Source organism: Labrus bergylta, chromosome 16 (genome assembly GCF_963930695.1).
Source record: "Labrus bergylta chromosome 16, fLabBer1.1, whole genome shotgun sequence".
NCBI lineage: Eukaryota > Metazoa > Chordata > Actinopteri > Labriformes > Labridae > Labrus > Labrus bergylta.
The window spans coordinates 6591998-6612470 of NC_089210.1; the positions used below are offsets into that span (position 1 = coordinate 6591998).

Sequence of the window (20473 nt, forward strand, 5' to 3'; positions counted from 1 at the left end):
TAAGTCTGAAAGTTAAGAAATGGGGAAAGAGTGTGGGATGTCACAATAAGAGCATTTCTGAGATGAATCAGCCCAAACGAGAAGTTCAGCTTTAGCTTTTTCTTTTCAGCAGAGGAAGAAGACTACACTTAACTACCAACTGCAGAAGTGCAGCAGATCTCATGTCAGATCTTTTTTTTTTCCACTGCAGCTTTTTCTCTTGATAAAAAAAAAAAAAAAAAAGTTTGACAGTAAACACAAACGTCCCCAGTCTGCAGAGTTCCTCATCTTCACGGGATTTGTGCTGCAGAATAAAAGGTTAAAACATTCTAACTGGCGCGTTATCTACTCTCAAAGTCTGCATTTACTGATCACAGAAACACAAAGACACGCATCAGTTTAAATAAACGGTCTCATGCAAAGTCTTATCTCATCATGCACTCAGCAAAAAAAAAATTAAAAAAAACATGCACATCTTATCAGCGCACACACAAACACATAAATGAATGAATGAATCTCTCAAAATAAATGGATTTCTGAGGCAGTTTAGTAAAAAAATAAAGAAAAAAAAAAAACACTGCAACAATCAAAATTTAAACATTCAGTAAATGCTGTCATTACTCGAATCTGTTACCTGTCTTTCTATAAACTCAGTGAGGTGGCCGAACAGCTCAGTGTAGTTTCACTTTCGTTTCTGAGAAATGCTCCGTCTGCCGCTAAAACGTCAACTGGCGCTTCTAGGAAGCAGATTGTAAGAAAAAGAAAGGAGGAGTCATCGAGTAGATTATAAAGGAGTGTTTACTTACGAGCCACACATGAGAGTTACATTCTGAAAGCTGAAAATCACAGCCAGTAGGTCGACCTGTCAGTACCGACCTGTCAGACGTAACGGAGTCGCTGCCTCACAGATCACCGGGAGGACTGTAACCGGCCTCGGAGCATCTTTTTTTGCACTTTGGGACTGCAACAAACTTGAGCTTTAACCCGCTGCTATTCTCAGAACAAAACGGTAAGAGTGTTTTAAACTGGAGTCTCATGTAAATGTGGGTGTTTTTTTTTTTTTTTTTAGAGGACAAAATGTTATTTTGCTCCCTTTCAGCTGGAAAAATCCGTAAACCTGTTCTAGGCTTTCTTTATTGCTTCGGCATTGATGCTTAAGCTTTCCAGGTGATTAAAAGCACACGTCATCGCCTGCGAATCTACAACTTTTCACTTTTGACTGAATGGCACAGGTTTTTTTGGGGGGTAATTCACATCATTGAATTAGACAAAAGGAAGATGGATCACACACAGTAGGATACACACAGGACAGGATGACATTTGTCAGTTGAGTCATTTTTATTTTCTGTACATGTAACACAAAAAGCTACTGATGTTGAAACCCTCATCTGATTAAGTTGAAGCTGCAGTACTCAAAGTTAACAGCAGAGGCAGTATATGTTATTTTAAACAATCTCATGTAGAGAGAAACAAGTGTTATACAGATTATTTGTCACAGAATAGTTGGATTTCACCCTCTAATTTTTGGCATGGAGGTAGAAATGATTGATTAAAAACTTATAAAGAGGGGAACACTCAAACTGTGCCGACTGTGTAGGCACACTTTTTGGAAGCCCTGACCACTTTCTTTTATGCAAATAAAGCCTCCCTTTGAATTGAGTACAGTGATCCAGCGGTGGTGGTTGTGATCAGCTTTGACTGTCATGTCACCAAAACCGCAGACTTCAGTCACATGGATTACAGAAACCATCAATGGAAAGTAGAAAACGAGTTTCTGATCTTGAGAAAGTTACTCAGTTCACACAAATGTGGAAGTGTTACCTTGAGGGCTCCAACCTGACTTTAAAGTCGGGTTGCCTTTGTAAATGAAACTCTGTAGAATACTGCCACTGTGTTTGTAATTTCATATCTGAACTTTGTGAAAATGTCATTTGATTTTTAAATAATAGTTTTGACGGTTGAAGGTTCTAAGTTTTTCTTCTCGTGTGTCTTTCAGGATGTCAGTGCGGTGGTCAGAGATGGGAGAGGGTCTGGGACCGCTCTCCCCTATAGCATGGTAGCCAACAGCGCAGTGGAAGGCCATGACAAGTCATTGTCAAGCTTATCGTCATCATCATCGTCGTCCTCATCCTTATCCTCTTCGTCATCCTTGTCTTCATCCTCGTCCTTGTCCTCGGCCTCATCGCTGACGTCCTCTCTAGCCGGCCACAACGACCTCGCTCTGAGCCCTCAGAAGACCGAGTCGGAGCAGCTGCAGCGTCAGGCCGCTCCAGATCTGAGCAAGAAATTGATCATTTATCGAACCCACTTCCGCACCTTCTCCTGCCAGGAGGACTGCAAGATCATCACCGAGACGGCCTCCAAGCTCGAGCGCAGCGGCTTCTACTGGGGCCCCCTGGGAGTGGAAGACGCCCACCGCATGCTGCATGAAGCTCCGCTTGGAAGTTACCTAATCCGAGACAGCCGGCAAAAAGACGTCTTTTTTACGCTTTCCTATCACGCCAAGAGCGGTCCGGTCAGCATTCGCATCGACTACAAACACCAAAAGTTCTCACTGGCGGGCAACGAGCGCTCCTTTCCAACGCTCTTCGCCCTTCTGGAGCATTACATCAGTTCCCCCAAGAAAAGCCTGAGCGTCCCCTACAGGAGATGGAAGCCGACGCTGCAGGAGCTGTGCAGGAAGCGGGTTATAGAGCTGTGCGGAGGAGGAAGCCGCGTCCTAGAGTTGCCGCTCACTCATGTCGTTCAGGACTTGCTGTTGGAATTCCCTTACAAACTATGACAAGTTTGACTTTTAAAGTTTTGGTAGTCTTATTTTTAATTCCAAGGAAGCAGCTTCTACCCAGTAGCAATGAGTGTTTGGTTCCTCGCGGGTTGGACGTCAAGACTGCGTTGCCATGGTTTGAGATAAAAACAGCTGAGAATGTTGGGATGGGAAGTTGCAATATGTTTCATGAGAGACACAATCACCTCAGCTGGACCGGGTCCATTCATGACGTTTCAACATGTAACACAGCTGCAACTTGCACACAGGCGGAGCACCATTTGGTCTCAGGAAAGCAGGAAAAGTTGCAAAACGTTGCATTAAGAGGAAACTACAAAAACATTGAAGCAATTACAGAACTGACAGGGTCAACTTTGACTGTCCTTGAGGAAACTTTGGGGTCTGTCGTTGCTTATTTATGGCCACGAGCGGCCCATTTAAAATTGTATTGTGGAAGAACTTTGGGAGCATCAAGCGAGTGGACTCTTAGGAATATCTTGGCCTGTTGGAGGGAACGTTTGAAATTGTCACACCACCACTTGGACTCTTGTAGCTAATTTTTAATACTCTAATGATGTTGAATGTTTACCTCACGTATGAATGTTTGCCAAAAAGAAAAACAACAATCAATAACCACTTGACTGCTTTTCAAAAATCTTGTTTTAGTCATGGCTGACAGTTTTTTTGTAACTTGATTACATTTTGTTCCGAGGATTTCACGTGGCACTGAAGTGTTGCTGTTATTAAATTGTACTGTATTTTGAGACAGCTTACCTCATGTTCAACATCTCTGCCATGCAGAGTAGATATGAGAGTTTTACTGAATATATATATTATTATTTATGTTCATTCTTTGCGTTTGAAATAAAATGTATTTAAAATGCACCTAAATGGAATGTGGTTATTCTGTGACTGTATTTATTTTCTCTATTGAAATATTGGTGAGTTAGTGAAGGTGAAATGAGACACTTTCAAAATCTAACATTGTCCATGCTGGATCACAGATGATTGGATAGACAGACAGGTAGGAAAAGGTCGTGTACAGTATCGTCACCACAGTGATTCATCTCTGTAGTTTGAAGTCACACGTGGGCGGAGTTACTTTGATAGTAAATGGACTGTTACGCTTAGACACAAACTCACTTACCAGAAACAGGCAGAAGTGACACATAATGAAGTGTGTGTGTGTGTGTGTGTGTGTAGTGCTGTCAAACTAATAAGGACCCATTGCAGATTAGAAGTTCCTCAGGAGGAAGTGGGAATTTTTTTGGGTTAGCGGTTTGACTGAGACATTATAGATCAAGGTCAGAGTTAAGAGTTTAAGTTTGCATTTCATGTTAGACCTCAATGATTTTTGGATGTAGCACAAGTATAAAAAAAATGAATATAAACTACTTAAAAATTAAGTAATAATAATAATAATAATAATACATTGGTTTTATATAGCGCTTTTCTGAAAACTCAAAGTCTGAGGCGTTACATGCAATGAAAGCTTTCTAAACAGGGTTTCTATTGTTGACAGTGCCAAATGGGCTGTGTTACCTTTATACAGTATAATGGGTGTGACAACACTGAACAAGGTTGGTATACCTGGTTTAAATGTGTGACTCATGGGAGTGTAAGGAGTGACAGAAAATACTGCAAATACTATATTTTCCACCCAGTGACTTAATACAAAAGCTAAGCTGAAATACTGGTCTCAATGAATCCACACATAAACAGGTGTGAACATCATTTGTAATGTTGTGTCAAGTAATTTAACAGGCAGGCTACCTTCTATGCTTTTCCCCCAAAAAGCTACAGATTTGAATTATCTATTCATCGTTTGATTTAAAGTACCCAGCTTGTGAAGGGTTACCATCTAAATACAACAGCTTAGGTTAGCGTTTAACCAGTTTAACCAGTAGCTAACGTTACCATTTAACAGTGCTTTAAAGTAGGGAGGTAGTTAATTTACTGTAATGTTAGCGACGAGTATGTCGAATGCTAAAGTTAGCTTTTGTGACTTGGCTGACCGTACATTAGGTTATTAAATAGGTTTTGTCTTAGTTCAAAGCTAAGATATTTCAAGCTAGCTCGCCAGTTTTTCGCATTAGACAGTATAATTAGCATTTCAAACATGTGAAATATCAATCTTTATTCATGTTGCCAAAAAATAGCTAATTACGCTAAATTTACATCCAGTTCTTATGTAAAGTAAAAAGAAAGACAGCCAAAGTCAATATTCAGAGTTGACGAGATGATGTATGACTAAAACCATTATCTTTAGAAAGTTGACTAATTTGGTAATTTGGGCAGTTTCATGACATAGGCCTATATGAAAGTATTGTGTCACTTTTTCAGAAAGTGTAGAGCAGTAGGCCTAGCTATAGGTGGAATTTAAGGTTTTAACATAAGTTAACTCTTTAACTCTATGAACAGCTACCAACAGCTAACCAGAACACCAACACTGAAAACCAAACCTTACCAAAAGGCTAAGTGATGTTTTGGGGGATTTTTGTGCTCTTGGGTCTAGACACATGCAGACCCACGCATGTACACAAATAAACATACAATGCTGAGTCATACTGAACATACCGAGTATGATACTCACAACCTGATTCAAGTGAAGCCTGAATAGTGTGAGGATCTTATCTCAGTGGAACATGATACACCATGATTGTAATGTCTTCATATCTTTCAGTAGCTACTGATGTGTTATCAATTTTACTTTTGAATGCTTTACTTTGAAATTGAGGAGAGACATTTTAAGAGTGTAGGCTATTTGTTCCTCGGTGTGGTTAGGTGATGTTGATCATGATTGAATCATATACTGTAAATAGCAGTTTCACTCATAGCTTCTCATTTTTCAGGGGATAGACTATACCCAACTGTTTTGAGAAGTGAAATGTACCGGGGGAGGGGTCTTGGATTGAGTGTTTCTGTGGAACCTTTTACTGGGGAGTTTTCCGTCCTTTAAATACTGTACTCACAGACGCACACATATTCTTAGAAAATAAGGTCCTTAAAGTTCTCTATTACAGTATTTGGGGCTAAAGCGCCTGTTGTTCGTTTCTTTTTGCTGATCTAGCAGCTTCTCTGGTTGCTTTTATCTTCTTGGTCGCTTTTATCTTCTTGGTCAAGTATTTCCTTCTAACCAATTCTGATTCCTGAGTAAACCTCTCATTGAGAAGTGATGTGACAAAAACAACTGCTGGAAGACAATTAGTCATCTACACATGCAGGCTTCTCCAGGGAATTGTACTCCCACCAGTTATTGTAATATTGTTTTTTCTCAGATTTTACAGAATTTCACTGGTTAGCAGGAAGTCAAGGTTTCTGTATTTGTCTCCCTAGGGAGAAACTCAATGGTGAAACCGTCTCTGTGCACTTCAGACTGGTTTCAAATCTTCCAATTTAACTTTGCGTCATAGAGTGAATGTGTTTATGTACCATAGCCTCTATGAAACATGGATGTAGCCTTAGTAACGTCACCCATTGGCTTCTAAAGAGGCATTATGAAGCCAAACTATGGCAGTCCATGTATTGGTGACTCCCCCTAAAGTCCAGCTAATCAAGAAGCAGGTAAAAAGGTGGAGTTTAGGCATGCAAAAATTAATGTTTTGGTCTGTAAGTAAAAGTGCTGTAAGTTGTCTGTCCATCCAATTTTCTAAAACTAGATACTAGGATAACCAGGTCATGAAAACTGCCATCCACTCAGCAATGGGCAGACCTGAACTACACCACCGTACACACAAAGACAATCTCTACAGTCGAAACTTTAATCTACGCTACGACTATGATTTAGTAAAGAGGATACATACACACAACTCGAGCTTTTCAGTATGGTTGCTCTACCAGGAAACCATTCACACCTTTGCGCACATGCAAACAGACTTCCCTGAAGAGGGGAACTGCGATAAAAATAACCACAAGATGACTGCGGGATCCTGCTGTGGCTGCAGAACATGGCAGGGGTAGAAAGTGCAAAAGGCAACGTCACAGCCTCCTGATGTCATGCACATGTATAAGAAGTCAGGTCAGAGACAACACACATCGTTCTTTATACTTAAAAACATGAGTGTGGACATCGTTTTAGAACTGCAGTTTGACAAATATCCTATGAAGACACTGCAGTTGAGATCAAGGTTTTACTGCTTTTCTGACACATGTTGAGGCAGCACAGACATTTGAGACACTGACAAATAATTTAAATAATGTTTTACTAGAATTGTATCAAACATACAAACATTAGTCAATAGAGAATCTTTTTTAAAGCTGTGCTCCTTTGGCAATTAAAACAGCCAGTGGAACCCTTCTTGCTCTTAGCAACGGTTTACAAAGCTGTGGGAGTGTGTTGGTGGGGTAGGCAGCTCTTTTCTAATATTTCCTGTGGTTTTCTTGCTCAAGCAGAGGAGGGCCTCCTCCGTTTTAGTAACAGTGTTTGATTCTGCGAAGAGGGAAAAAAAAAACAAGATTAAGATAGAGAGAAAAAGAGAGCGCATGCTCCTCTAGTCAGGGGAATAAAAAAAAACAGTAACCACCTCGTTTTGTCTGTAGAAACAAACAAAAAAAAAAACGAATGCACAATCTCACCATTGTTTAGTAGAATAATTTATTGCAGATCTTTATTTATTCCTCTGTTTAAGTTCATTAACAATAATTACAGGTTTAAAAGCCAAAAGCATTTACAAAGCATACAAATGTAGCACTTTATACACACACACACGCACACACACACACACACACACACACACACACACACACACACACAACAATCGCAGACTAGGTAATGGAAGCTTGTCATGGCATGTTTGGAGAGAAGCTGCTGAGCGTTGCAGGGAAAACGCCACCATCTTGTCGTCAAACTAAGCCATTTTACCCCCCTCCCCCTCTCAATCGATCAACAGCTGCTGTCCAAACTTTCCCGAGCTTCTTCAGTGATCATCACTATCATTCTTCTGCTATTTACAGCAGCACGATGGAAATACTAAAGAGACAGACTCCAAAAGAAAGAGTATTGCTCTGAATGTCTCCTTTATAAACGAGTTGATGACTGTACAGTGTTAAAAAAATAAGAACGATGAAGCGTTGAGACTTAAGCTCAATGGCACAGAAAAAAAAAAAGAACGAGATCTAGAAAAGCAAAAGACTGAGAGACAAAGATGAATGAAAGGATTAAGAAGACGGCATGACGGGGGAACGTACAGTATATCCTAAAGAATCTCTGCCTGTGCTTCGTTCCTAAGAGTTACAAATCAATCATGAATCAAATACACGCATGCCATTCTAATTGATCACCACTGTTTGGAGAGATAAGTTGTCTGTTACATTCCTCTCTCCCCGTCATTGGTTAGCTCTTAGAGTATTGCAGTAGTAAAGCTTTATTGGGATGATTAAAAGGAGGAGGGTGAGGAGGGGTTTGTCTCGAGACGCTGACCTCATCGGTATCGAAAGAAAAATCAAAAACGTTTAAACTCCCACAAGAGCGGACGTTTCTTGGGGTAATTGTTTTCAATTTCCGTTTCTTGCATCCAAACACTTCGTTTTACTTTTCCGGACAACTTGAGTACTTTCCTTACGAATGTATTTCCTCCAAAGAAGAGGAACATTTTAATGAGTGCGTCTGGAGATGGATTATCAGACTTTGAATGTTCCATACTGCAGAGGATGTTCAAGAGAGTGAGGGGAAACGAGCAGCTACATTCATTCAACCCAGAGGTGTTGTGGGGGAGTGCAGACCTGAAGGTACAGATGTTATTTCAGTTGACACCAATTAAAACTGTCAAATTCAAATACAAGCCCCTCCCACTTTACGGCCCAGTCCCTTTTACGAGCCTGGTGTTACTGCATGTTTAAACAGATAAAGGCAGGTCTAAATGACTACCCCCCCCGTTCATTTAGTGTTGAACACAGATCATCATCAGCTATTCTTTTCATCAAGCTAGAATATATGTTATAAAATATATCAACAGAACTCCACTTGTCCTATGAGTGAAACAGCATCATACCTGTGTTGTTACGCTCTGTAATGCTAGATGAAGAGATTGAATGACTGCCTGCACAGACTGAGAGATCCCCGGTCAATTATTTACTACTACTCTCAGTGAGCAGCGATCTGTTATGTGTAACTAGTGTGCCTGCAATTCAGCCGTCTTTCCTCCTTTAAAATCTTCGGCATCATTTATTCGCTCAGGTTGCCGATTGGTGGATTTTGTGGATAAACACCTACTCTAAATGAAGGCCAATCCAATGATGTCAAAATGTGTTGATTACTATTGCATATTTGGAAAAAAATACTTGTTAGCGACCTGTGTTAAACTCATGCTTATGTTTAACATCAAAATAATTGTTTGTGAAACCGGCTCCGTCTGCATTAAAGGTGCTGCAGATTATTTATGCATTTTCAATAATTGACAGAACTATAAGCGGGAAAAGTATGGAACATTTCTTGAGATGTGGAACAAGAGAAACTGAACATAATGCTGACAGCACACACTTGAGGCAGCTGAATCATTTGAGCCTTACACACACACACACACACACACACACACACACACACACACACACACACCCTTGATGGCAGTGACTGCTAACAAGTCTCACATACAGGTGTTGAAAGGCGAGTGCAGATGTCTCAGTGTGTGTCTGTGAGCAGTGCGTGTGAACCAACAGGAGTGCTGAAATGCTCTTTGAACATAAGACACAGAACGAGAAGCCGTCTTTTAGAATCTTACAAGTGGTTGAAACAGCAGCAGCGTGTGTGTGTGTGTCTGAGCTGACAATCGATCAGAATGAGTAAAAAACGTTGCTGGTTGCGTGTCCTCACACACGCTCACTAAAACTGAAGTGCAGAGAAACATAAATGTGCTTTAAGCCGTCCTCTAGTTCCTCAGGTGTGTGTTTCATCCTTCTTCATGAGCAAACACAAACGATATGACGCCTTCAAAAGACGCTCAGACTTTCAGATGTCACACTGCCTGCAGGTCCCAGAATAATTATATACTGCAGCTGAGCTGGATAGCTTAGTTTACCTCTGTGTGTGTGTGTTTGTGTGTGTGTGAGAGAGAGAGACAGAGAGAGAGAGAGAGAGAGAGAGAGTGGTTTCAGTGCATGAACATGAGTTGCTTAATCCAATTCCTGCGAGTCTGGTGTTTCAGTGTGTCTCTCTGCATCTTCTGTCTCTGCAGCTGTCGACTCGTCCCCTTCTGTGACTTGCTCTGTATTTACCTCAAGAGGGATATCTTCACCCTCTGGCTCCTCCAAGGCCTCCTCAGTGGGCGTGGCCAACTCTGTGGTCGTCTCCTCCTTTACTGTTGCGTCTGTCTCCGTCTCATCCAGTGGCGACCCCTCTTCCTCTTGCAGCTCCTCTTCCTCTGTTTTTTTCTCTCCATCACCGTCGTCGTCCTCCTCCTCCTCCTCTTCTGCGATGGAGGCGCCTGGTCTCTGGAAGGAGATCGTTGCTGAAACGAGGCTGGCGATGGGGTGCAGGTGCGGCGTGTCCGTCGGGGGCAGGAGAGTGAGCGACTCCACGCTGAGGGCGTCTGCTGTGCTGTCGGTCAGGAGGGAGATGGTGGGCTGGGAGGCCGGGGTGAGGCTCGGGGCCAAGGTGGGAGCTGTGACTGGAGCGGAGGGAGTAGAACACACTGTCGTTAAATCTCCACCTTCACCGCCTGAGGAGGAGGGCGGGGTGTTCTCAAGAAATGTGCCATCATCTAGAGGAGAGCAGAGGAGAGGGAAGAGTGAGGCATGTGAACACAAGGAGATCATTGTTCAAGTTTTTCTCCGAGGCCCTGGTGTAAAAAATTCCTGGTATTCTTTTAGTAAATTATGTTTTTCAGATAAAACGAGATCTTACGAGAGCTTATAATCAAATATACCATCAGGTCACTGAAACAAATGACAAAATATTGGTCAAATTCCATGGTATGAACTAAAATCAGGAGCCATGGAGCAGAAAATGGTTTGCCTAAAGCAGAAGTTTGTAAAATAAATACTTTATAGAAACAGTGGAACTATACATGACTGAAGACACACTGAGACACAGGAGAACTGCATGTGGTGACTACAGAGATCTATGCAGGGAACAAGTGCATATCCGACACACAGCAGGACGTTAAATAAGTAGCTTCTCTTTTCTTCAAACTAGACTTTAACCAAAAAGAATGCTTCTTGGGTATTGTGGTGAATAACGCTCAAAATAGTACAAGAAAGAGTCAAACAAACATTAATGCTCACCGAGTGGATGGTATTTGTAAAATACGGAATTAAGAGATATTTACAGCACTATGCAGAAAATAACAGAAATGCTGGCAGACATATGCATTTTGATTTTTTTTTAACCAGAGAGGGTCGGTGTATCCTCTAAACAGAAAGGCTTAAAAAAAAAAAAGAGGTGCAGGATGAACACACTGTGCAAACACGTGATACACACTCAAAAACAGCAGCTCACATTGTTCTAGAGGTTTTGTGGCAGCAGCATATTTTGGGCGGGTTGAGCTACAAACTAAACAAACAGTGCAATGTAAACTACTGTGTGAACATACTTACATTGTAAGATGTAATGATGCAGTAAAGAGAATACAACAAAGCTGAAATCCTAACAGTAATACATATCAGAGCTACAGAAGTAGAACATTTGGACTTGGGCACTAACCGCCAGGCCACCGGCGCCCCCAACTATTTCTATAATTGTTATATAATTGCTGGACTTCGCTGTCAGATGAGAGAATTTACAGACTACTAAAGAGACAGCTATAGTGTTATATTTTTCTTTTTCCACAGCAAATGTCAGCTACGAGTTATCACATTTGACTCAGCAGGATGAGAATGTTTGTAAGGTAACATAACTGATGAATGCACAGGACAGAGCAAAAAGACAAGATGGACTGCTTTGTCCACAGTGATCATAAAAATGCATTCCTCAAAAGGAGCTTTAAATGTGCCGTTTCCTAAACAGGAATAAAACCCTGTTTGTACACACACACACACACACACACACACACACACACACACTCAGTGCTGCAGAACAGAGCCAACACCAAACATGCAATCATTTTCATCTACCAAAACAATGAAAAACAGATCTATTTTTTAAACTCTGGTGTTCTGTTCAGTCGGGGGAAACGGTGCGCTCCAAACAAAGAAACGTGTACATAGGCTCTAATTACTGTCCTCAGGAATGTGCTGAGCTAAGCTGCACCTCTGTAACCAGCACTAACAGACAATCTAAAGCCGACAGGGGAATTCCTTACATTCACGTTGAAACACCACACCCTATTACAGATTTTAAGCTTGTTCTTGTCTTACCTCTGCTTGTTTTGGTATGGTATTAATATGAAACCTTTCCATAGACACACCCCATACTCTAAGGGGGGAAAGTTAGAGTGGATTGTACTGTTTTTTTGGTCTGTTAGGCCACACAAAGAGTTAAATACTCTAACTAGTTGCAGAGCAAAAAGCATTTCAGTGCTCAGCTGCTGTTGGTACATTCAACATTCAAGACAACATATCTCCCTGGTCTATGCAAAAAAAAAAACACCCAACAAACAAACAGCAGCACTAGAAGCCACACAAAGTTCAGGTGGAATGATATGCGTCTTTACCGAGCTGTGTAGTGTTTCTACAGGTGGTCTGTTCATTTTATTGTGATGCTACTATAACAGTAGAGATAAATCAGTTTGGTTTGTCTGGTGCTCAAACCCACCCTTTGTTAGTGCACATATTCAATATGTGTAGAGGTCTTGAGCCGTTACACAAGACGGGATGAAGGGGTTAATTATCAGCCTAGCTACATCACAATGAAACTTCTTTTGTTGTCATATGGGGGTTTAGTGTTTCCACTTCAATGCTTCTGTCTGTGTGTTTATAAATGTTGGAGACGTGGACATGTTGTGTGCGAGCTACCTGTGGGGCTCTGAGCTGATATCGTGCTCGCGGTTACAGAGTCACATCTTCCTGTGCTCCCACTCCCACTGGAGGGAGGCGAGGGGGAGGAGAGGGGTGAGGGACTGTGCTGCGACACGCAGTGAGCCACTGCAAACCCTGGTGAAGGAGCACAGGAACATAGACACACGAACAGACACACACGCATGTGTTACCATGGCTGTGAAGTTAACGTACAGGACCATATCCAGCTTTAGCGTCCTCATTTTGGAAGATGAATGATGCCTTTTATTTCTTTTAGGCCCACAATGCATTAGAAAAAGTTCTGACTCTATTGTGTGTCACAGTTTATACACAAAGTTGAGTGTCTCTATCTCTGAACAAGTGTTAAAGCTGCAGCAGAATGTGCAGGCTGCGGAGCCTGGTTATCTGTATGTCACCTGGAACTTTATCCACCGAGGCGAAGACCGATCTATTCGCCATGGGGTCGTTAGGCGCCCGCCTCGACTGCTCATAGAAGCGGAATGGCAGGCCGCTGGGCGAAGCGTTGGCCGTCTGGCCGAAGCCCAACACCTCTGACGCACTGGGCTGCACGGGCAGGTCCAACAGAGCTGCACACACATGGCGAGATTAAAAATAAATACAGAAATAGATCATTACGATTATCATCTATTAATCTTTAACAGATTTGTTCTTGGGTAGATGGACCATCAAATACTCCGTGCTTTCTAACCTGCGATCCTCTGCATCTTCATGCGACGGGCCTGGATGCGACCTTTGGCCAGCCTCTGCTTGGCGATGATGCAACGGATGTGGTCAGCGAAGATGAAGTTGGCCTGCAGGATGGGGAGGGGCTTGGCGTGGGGGTTGGAGCTGGGCTTATGGATGACGATGTTCAACGCTCTGCTGTCATCTTCAACCCCCGACACCTGCATGTCCTGTTCACACAGACAGCACAGACAGGGGTGAGACGGAGAGAGTCAGGGGAATGTGTGAAAGACACACAAAGATGAACAACAACAAAAAGAATCATTGTTAACTGTAAAAAAAACAACATTTTTTTTTTTTTTATAATGGTAGAAAAACATACAATCATTTTTATTACCACTATATTTACATTTAATACCTTCTCTATCCATGCTGTTTTGATCTGGTTCTTTTTGTAAAGCACTTAATCTAGTTTAGAAAGCTTTATAAATAAAGTTTCTTATCACTAGAAGAGCAGACCTAAAAAGAGCTCAGCTGACGGTCATAAGGAGCAAAGAGGAAGGACACATGATTTCAATTTAATAGACCTCAACACATTTAGAGAACACATGATACTAAGTCACTCTGGTAGGTTTGTGATAAAAACAAATCTTACGTTCTACTATTTAGGACTTTTACTAACTGATGTCATAGCAACACTGCAGAAAATGCATTAATGCATTAAAGTACAAAGAAGTGAAGCTCAATTATGGTGGTAATAGTGAAACAGAAAGGACACTTTATTTGTTGCTCTTTGAGCTTTTGAGTTATACATAGCATATTTATTTTGTTTTTACATGATTGTGCTTATTAGAGATCCTTTATGAAACTTTTGTTATTTCGTTGTTTTTTATGCTCTACTTCAGGCTTTGAGGTGTCGAGCATTAATATCATATTTCTATCAGACCTCGCCCTCTGGTATAAAGCACACGCACACACACATCACTGATACTACAAATCCCAGCATGCACCGCAGCAGCCGCTCCTTCTCCCTTCTGCTTTGTCTGTGCAACATAACGGAGCGTCTTGGAGAGTGAAACCTGCTTCTTCAGAGACGATCATGTACGATGCAGTGAGCCTGTGGGAGACTCGGGCGCAGAAAGCTGACTTTGTGCGACTTTGGGGTTTTGCCGAAAGGTGACAAACCAGGTCTCTGTTCCGTCTTCCCGACCACGCACTGTACAGTAACACTGAGCACGTTTGGCACAGAGTTCATGTAGGGATTTTCAGACTTTTCTTGCAGCCAATAGAAGAAGCCAAACATCTGGCTTCACTTAAATATAGCTTTTCTTTCCCCCCCCTTTTTTCTGTAACCACAAAGTAGACTTTTATGGTTTGAAATATTTGCACAGTTTCCCTTGCTGTGCCTGATTGCGTTGTCATGTTATTTAAATATTTTGGTTTTCTTTCTCGCTTTTTGATTGGCTGTTTCAAAACTGGACTCTGAAACACTGCTGATAGAGCAGGAGGATTTTATTTTGAAACATGTCGATGTTTCTTTTTACTTACATTTTGATCTCTAGTTTGATTTGTTTCATCGGTTTGTTCTGAACTCTTAAATATATTTTAGGAGCAGTTAAGTTCATATTGATGTATGAAAAGCTTCACATATGACCTCGGATGATAACATCTTCAGTTTAAGTATGTTTTTTAGTAAATGTTGATGCTGTTTCAGCCTCGGGTAAATCCCAGATTTAAATTTGACCCCCTCTGTAATTGAGTTTGACACCCCTGATTTATTTTATGAAATTAAATATTGAGAGTTTGGATAATATGGCACAAGGAAACTTCCACACTGACACACTCCCGCTCCTTTCTTCTCTTACTTGGAGAAGGCCAGCAAACTTGACGACCCCCCATCCGAGGCGTTTGGTTTCCGGTTCGACCAGACTCATCTGGTACACATCCACTGCCAGGAACCTCTGGGCCTGGCCGCCATCTTTGCTCACCACCATGCAGGCTATGAGGTCACTGTTATCTGAAAAACAAACAAACAGGACAGGGAATCAACTGCTGATTTGCTCAGATCAAGGATCTGTAAATATGTGTCCCGAATGTGTAGGATGGTTATTTAGAAGAAAAAAACACAGCATCACTCATGTGGATCAACCTTAAGTGAGTAAAGAGAAGATTTAACAACGTACTTCTGGTTTATTGTACATCTGAATAAAATGATTCATCTTTTGAAGAAAACTTTACTGCAAGATCAGTAACAGATTACCCAGTTTTTAACCAAGCGACAACCTCCGGTCGCTTGTCAAATGAAGCCAATGTGTTAGTGCAAAATCCTGGAGCTTGTCGAGCCTCTGCTTGAGGCTGATTCCAGGAACAACGAAGTCACATACACACAACAGGCAAAAAAAAGCCGTTTCTACAGCATAAATTAACATGTTTACAGCCTGGTACAAAAAATGAAAGAGGTCTGATTAGTTATTGTCATCACTGGCACACACTGTACTTTGCATATATAGATTTTTTTTTTTAAACCGCTCCGTTTTGATATGAAGCGTGTAGCTGACATGATTGATAGGTGGGCGCGATGTAACATTTCGTCAAAAGGCTTAAAACCCGCCTCAGCTCCAGCTCTCAGCCTGTCGTTAAGTTGACTGAAAGTTAGGCTGCGACAGGATTTCCAACATGGCGGCTGCTGCTGATGATCCTCCAAGAGCCCCCTGCCATAAGATGGATGACATCACCAAGGCTCCGTCCATCTATATTCACAGTCTGTGGTTTTTACAAACAGCTCTGCTCAAAACAGCTCTTCTTTCAGCACATTATTTTACCACCACAGTCAGTCACTGAAACAAGAGCAGAGGAGGATCTCAGCAGCGTCACTTCAGTTTACCCGCTAAAAGAAAACACCACAAGAAAAGAGCACCTAATGACGACTTGATTTGAAACCACGAGTTCTGGTTTAAATACCACCCACCCGACACCAGACTGACGTACAACCTCTGATCAACTTCTCTTTAACAGTCTCACTCACGGCCCAATCACTTTAATATGAGTAATGTCTGCTTCCTTGATTTCTATTCACTAGAATTTCAAACCTAAACTGGTTCATTACTAATACATGTGAACTTTGTAATGTGTTTTAAGCTGAAAGTAAAACAGACTAAAATCATACTGATTCATTTGTCATGACCTATAAAAGTAGGTGGGGATAGCCAAAAGCTTGACTTGACCCACTGAGGCAGTGAAGAGTGAAGAGTATCTGCAGCTGGAGAGGAAGTCCCTGGTCTACCATAGATACTGAGCAGCTCAAAGTGGCTCGACAAAGTGGGACATTTACTAGATTGTTGAAAAATGATGTGTAGAGACTACTGGATTTTTTTCTTCAAGTGCTTTAACCATAAAAACAAGTCTCAGGAATGCGACTTTCTAAGAAAGGTTTGGTTTCATGACGATTCTGTCTGGAGCCAAGGAATTTTTTTTTAGATTCACTTCCACCCAATTAAAAGGAAGTTAAGCAGTTGGAATAAAGATATAGAAAGTAAAAAAGGATCAGAGTCGGACCTCGTTTCAGTCTGAGAAAGTACGTCAATACTCATACAGAAAATGCATTACTGGTTCTACTGAAATTCCTGAGACACACACTGTTCTTCTTGTTACCCACACACTCAAATACCGTATGTGAGAAAGGTACAAACATGCAAAATATAGTTTTCTGTGCATTCAAAACAGCAGTTCATTGTGCAGCTGTCTGTGTTCAGCTCTCCCTGTGCCTGCAAGTGTTCAATTTCCAAAAATCCCCAAATCAACCTGCCCAACCAGTGCTGGAGGTACACAATGGAGTGATTGTATTCTTTAGTGTGAAGAAAAACACACAACAAAACATGATATCTGATTTCTAAACGTAGATATGAAGCAGGTAAAAATTTAACGAAACATTTTGGCTAGAAAAAATTACTGAAGATCGGTATTTTTTTTACACTTCAGTACTTTCTGGTACTTTCTGATACTACTGACCATTAAAGCTCCTGTCAAGAGCTTAAAGCCTGTTTTGACTATTTCCATATCAAGACATCATTGTGAGTTGTTTGGAAGAGATTTGAAATAAAGATGGATGAGATTTGTTGTCAGAATGCGCTGCTTTAGCATTTACAAGAGAAAATCAGCAAAGAGATAAAGCGTTTGCTTTGACCACAGGGGGCGCCAAAATCAACACAAACAAAAAGTTCCTCGTGGGAGCTTTAAATAATGAAGATTGTATCTTTTAAAAGAAGTGGTATCAGAAAATATTGAATTATTAACATTTTGACAAACTTGGTGCCACATTTTGAGGCCTCGGGCCACTACTATGAGGCAGAAAAATAATACAAAATAAAACAATGAACTCTACTGCTTCACCATGACATGTTAAACAATATCTCTGAAGACATTATTTTGCATGCTCCTTTAACACACGATTGTATGCAAGTAGTTCTAGGTACACTTCCTCAAGTGCCCTTAAAGACTCAAAGGACCTCTTCATTGGGAGTACATCACAACTCCACGGACACAAAAAGACATTGACAAAAGTTCAGTGATCGAGCATTAACCACAGCATGTAGTGAAATGGAGACTGTGGCCGTGTGATGGTCTGAAAAAAAAAAGAGAGTGGCTGAGAGGTGGCAAGTTTAAATCCCCCAGACTCTGAGGAAAAACCCCTCCTCTTCCCACAATGACTCTGTTTGAGTGTGCTCTTAGTCAACCACCTGGCTTATATGAAAGTGACAGTGACTGTGCAAAAAAAGGAAACCAGAGGAAACCCAACAAGGGAATTCTTTTTTTGATCTTTCAAACAGATAAAAAGGCTGAAGTGACAGCCAATTATTGGAAGCCATGTCACCGTGGTTATGAGCGCTCTTAAAGACTATCATCTGCCAAGTCTGCTGCAGACTCAGATATGTACAGATGTAGGGAAACATCTGGTTTCACCAGATATGTTTCAATTCTGGAGTCTGGTGATATTTCAGTGTTCTTTTCATATCATCTACATTGTTGTAATTTAGTTAGTCTCATTCTTGTGTGTTTTTATGTTACTAGGGTGACATCTCCGTAAAGCATCTTCAGACACCTTCAGCTCGTCAGGTTTATCTCATTGATTTTCGGCAAACGTCTCTCCAAAAAGTACCGAAACTTCAGCTCAGTCACCGTCACAGATGGTAAGATAACTCGAAAAGGCCAAAGCTACCTACACTTACCACAGCAGGCAGCACAGTCACCTTTGATACAAGAACCACCGAATGGAATTAAAAATAACATCTTCTCTTTCATTCTAAGAAGTGGCTTTAATTAAAGTCCTGCCACCATTTGAATGATCAGAAATCAAAAACTAGATTAAACACTGAATTTTGGACATTTGTTCAACAATAATGTGTGTTAATGATCGGAGTGTGATGTGGATACATTTTCATTCTAGCAGAAAAAAAAAAGACTTAAGATGTAAGAATAGTCACATCTGTATTGTTGCATGTAGATTAAATTGTGTTTGTGTGTTGAAGCTTGTGAAAAAAGACTCACTACTGTTCACATTACTGTGAAAATGTACTTGTGATGTCTGGCAAGTTTGAGTTAACCACATGCAGGTTTCTGTGTGATCATCTGCACACATGTATGGTAGATTAGATTAGGTAGATTCAGGTTATTTTACTGTGTTACGGTGAGTCTGTATGGTGTGTCTGATGTGAGGTTCTTTTTGTGTAGATTGTGCCCTGCAGTGGTTGGGTTAGTCTCTGCCTTTATTTCTTGTGTTGTTATGGAGGCAAGTATATTACATATGTTAGTAAAATTGATAACTGAAGAGACTTTGTTTTAACTTGTGTTCTTACCAACTCTTACGTTTAAGCTGTTGAACATTTTGGTTTTTTTTTATGTGTAAAAATGATACAAGAAGAAAGCAGGTCAGCTGTCCTGTGCTCTTCTTTCATACAGTAAAGTGTGTCACTGTGTGTCTCTGTGGGTCTTACTGAGGTCTAACACGTCATCGGTCTTGATGAGGTCTTCAGGTCTCGTCAGAGGCAGCTGCGTCTCCGGTTCTCCCTGAAGCTGAAGCGATAAGGACCGCAGCATGAAGAACACGCGGATAGCCTGTGCACACAAACACAAAAGTTAAGACAAGATAAATCTTGCTGACATTTGTTTTTTAAATCCATTTAAAAAGGTTGGCGATTGGCCACATTGTCGTCATTTCTCTGCAGCAACTAAACAGACTAGAATGTGACACAACTGCGATGAGTGTTACAAGGTATGAAGGTATGACAAAAGGACAAGTGTTGCTTTCATAGAACATATATTGGTACGTTTCATAAATCCCAACTCCAAAATCTAACTTCACCATCTAACAAATGTAATTTATGAGTCATGGCAATGTAGTCCAGGCTCCAGCATGTGTGTGTGTGTATTTGTGGACATACCCTGCGTGTCTTCTCCACGTCCCCACAGGGCAGCCTCTTGACAAAGTCGATGCCCGTCAGAGGGGTCCCGGTGGGTGGCAGCAGTATTGAAGCGTCCATCATTAGATACTCCACGTTCAAAGGTTTACTCTGCAACATGCAAACCCACCAACAAACAAGAATGTGTTTGTAATCTCCCGTACATCATGTTTCATTAAAAAGGGGGGAAAACAAATACAAAACAGAGTAAGACTTAATGTGAAGGCCTTCTCACCGTCATGCTCCTGTACTCATCCTCAAACATATCCAGAAAGATTTCTTCGCCCTGTGAGGACATGAAATGCTGGTTCAAAATAAGACAGAGAAAATAAAAGCTCAATGTCTTATCTCTACATGTTTAAGTAGTGATTTCTAACACAACATTTCAATTGTAGATCATTTTCAAATGTCAGGTATAAAAATGATGCCAATGCACATGAAAAAAAACACATTTTATTTTTTTAAACCAAATCGAGAACCAAACCACGATGGAGAATATAAGATTATTTAAATATACTTAGGAAAGTATTTGGATGATCAACTTCTACTTTTAATATGCAAGTAATTGGGCGACTTTTGCCTTTATGTTTTGGACAGGACAGCTGAAGAGAGACATTTTGGGAGCAGAGAGAGGGGGAAGAAACACAGCTGAATTTGTGTCCTGGAAAGATTTCCACTCATGCTTTCCTTTTTCTTTGCAACT

General features: G+C 41.1%; 2 protein-coding genes across 13 annotated transcripts in view; one reads left to right on the top strand and one right to left on the bottom strand.

Moving 5' to 3' along the window:
* Window positions 1–731: 731 nt before the first annotated feature.
* Window positions 732–2906, top strand: socs1a (suppressor of cytokine signaling 1a). Its single transcript, XM_020646963.3, has 2 exons — window positions 732–988; window positions 1976–2906. The coding sequence occupies exon 2, from the start codon at window positions 2033–2035 to the stop codon at window positions 2759–2761; it is 729 nt and encodes a 242-aa protein (XP_020502619.2). The 5' UTR covers window positions 732–988; window positions 1976–2032; the 3' UTR covers window positions 2762–2906.
* A 3649-nt stretch (window positions 2907–6555) lies between these two features.
* clec16a (C-type lectin domain containing 16A) overlaps window positions 6556–20473 on the bottom strand; it is a 35969-nt gene continuing 22051 nt past the window's right edge. For 6 of the 12 annotated variants that reach the window (XM_065964499.1, XM_065964506.1, XM_065964504.1 and 3 more), the window contains 8 exons: window positions 20006–20074; window positions 19753–19881; window positions 19306–19426; window positions 15181–15332; window positions 13341–13545; window positions 13048–13218; window positions 12629–12766; window positions 7319–10437 (listed from right to left, as the gene is read on the bottom strand). In XM_065964499.1, coding sequence (XP_065820571.1) covers window positions 9851–10437; window positions 12629–12766; window positions 13048–13218; window positions 13341–13545; window positions 15181–15332; window positions 19306–19426; window positions 19753–19881; window positions 20006–20074 — 1572 coding nt within the window. In that variant the 3' untranslated portion in view covers window positions 7319–9850. Of the gene's footprint in view, window positions 7173–7318; window positions 10438–12628; window positions 12767–13047; window positions 13219–13340; window positions 13546–15180; window positions 15333–19305; window positions 19427–19752; window positions 19882–20005; window positions 20075–20473 lie in introns of those variants that run through there. The other 6 variants (XM_065964500.1, XM_065964502.1, XM_065964503.1 and 3 more) reach the window with 5 other exon arrangements.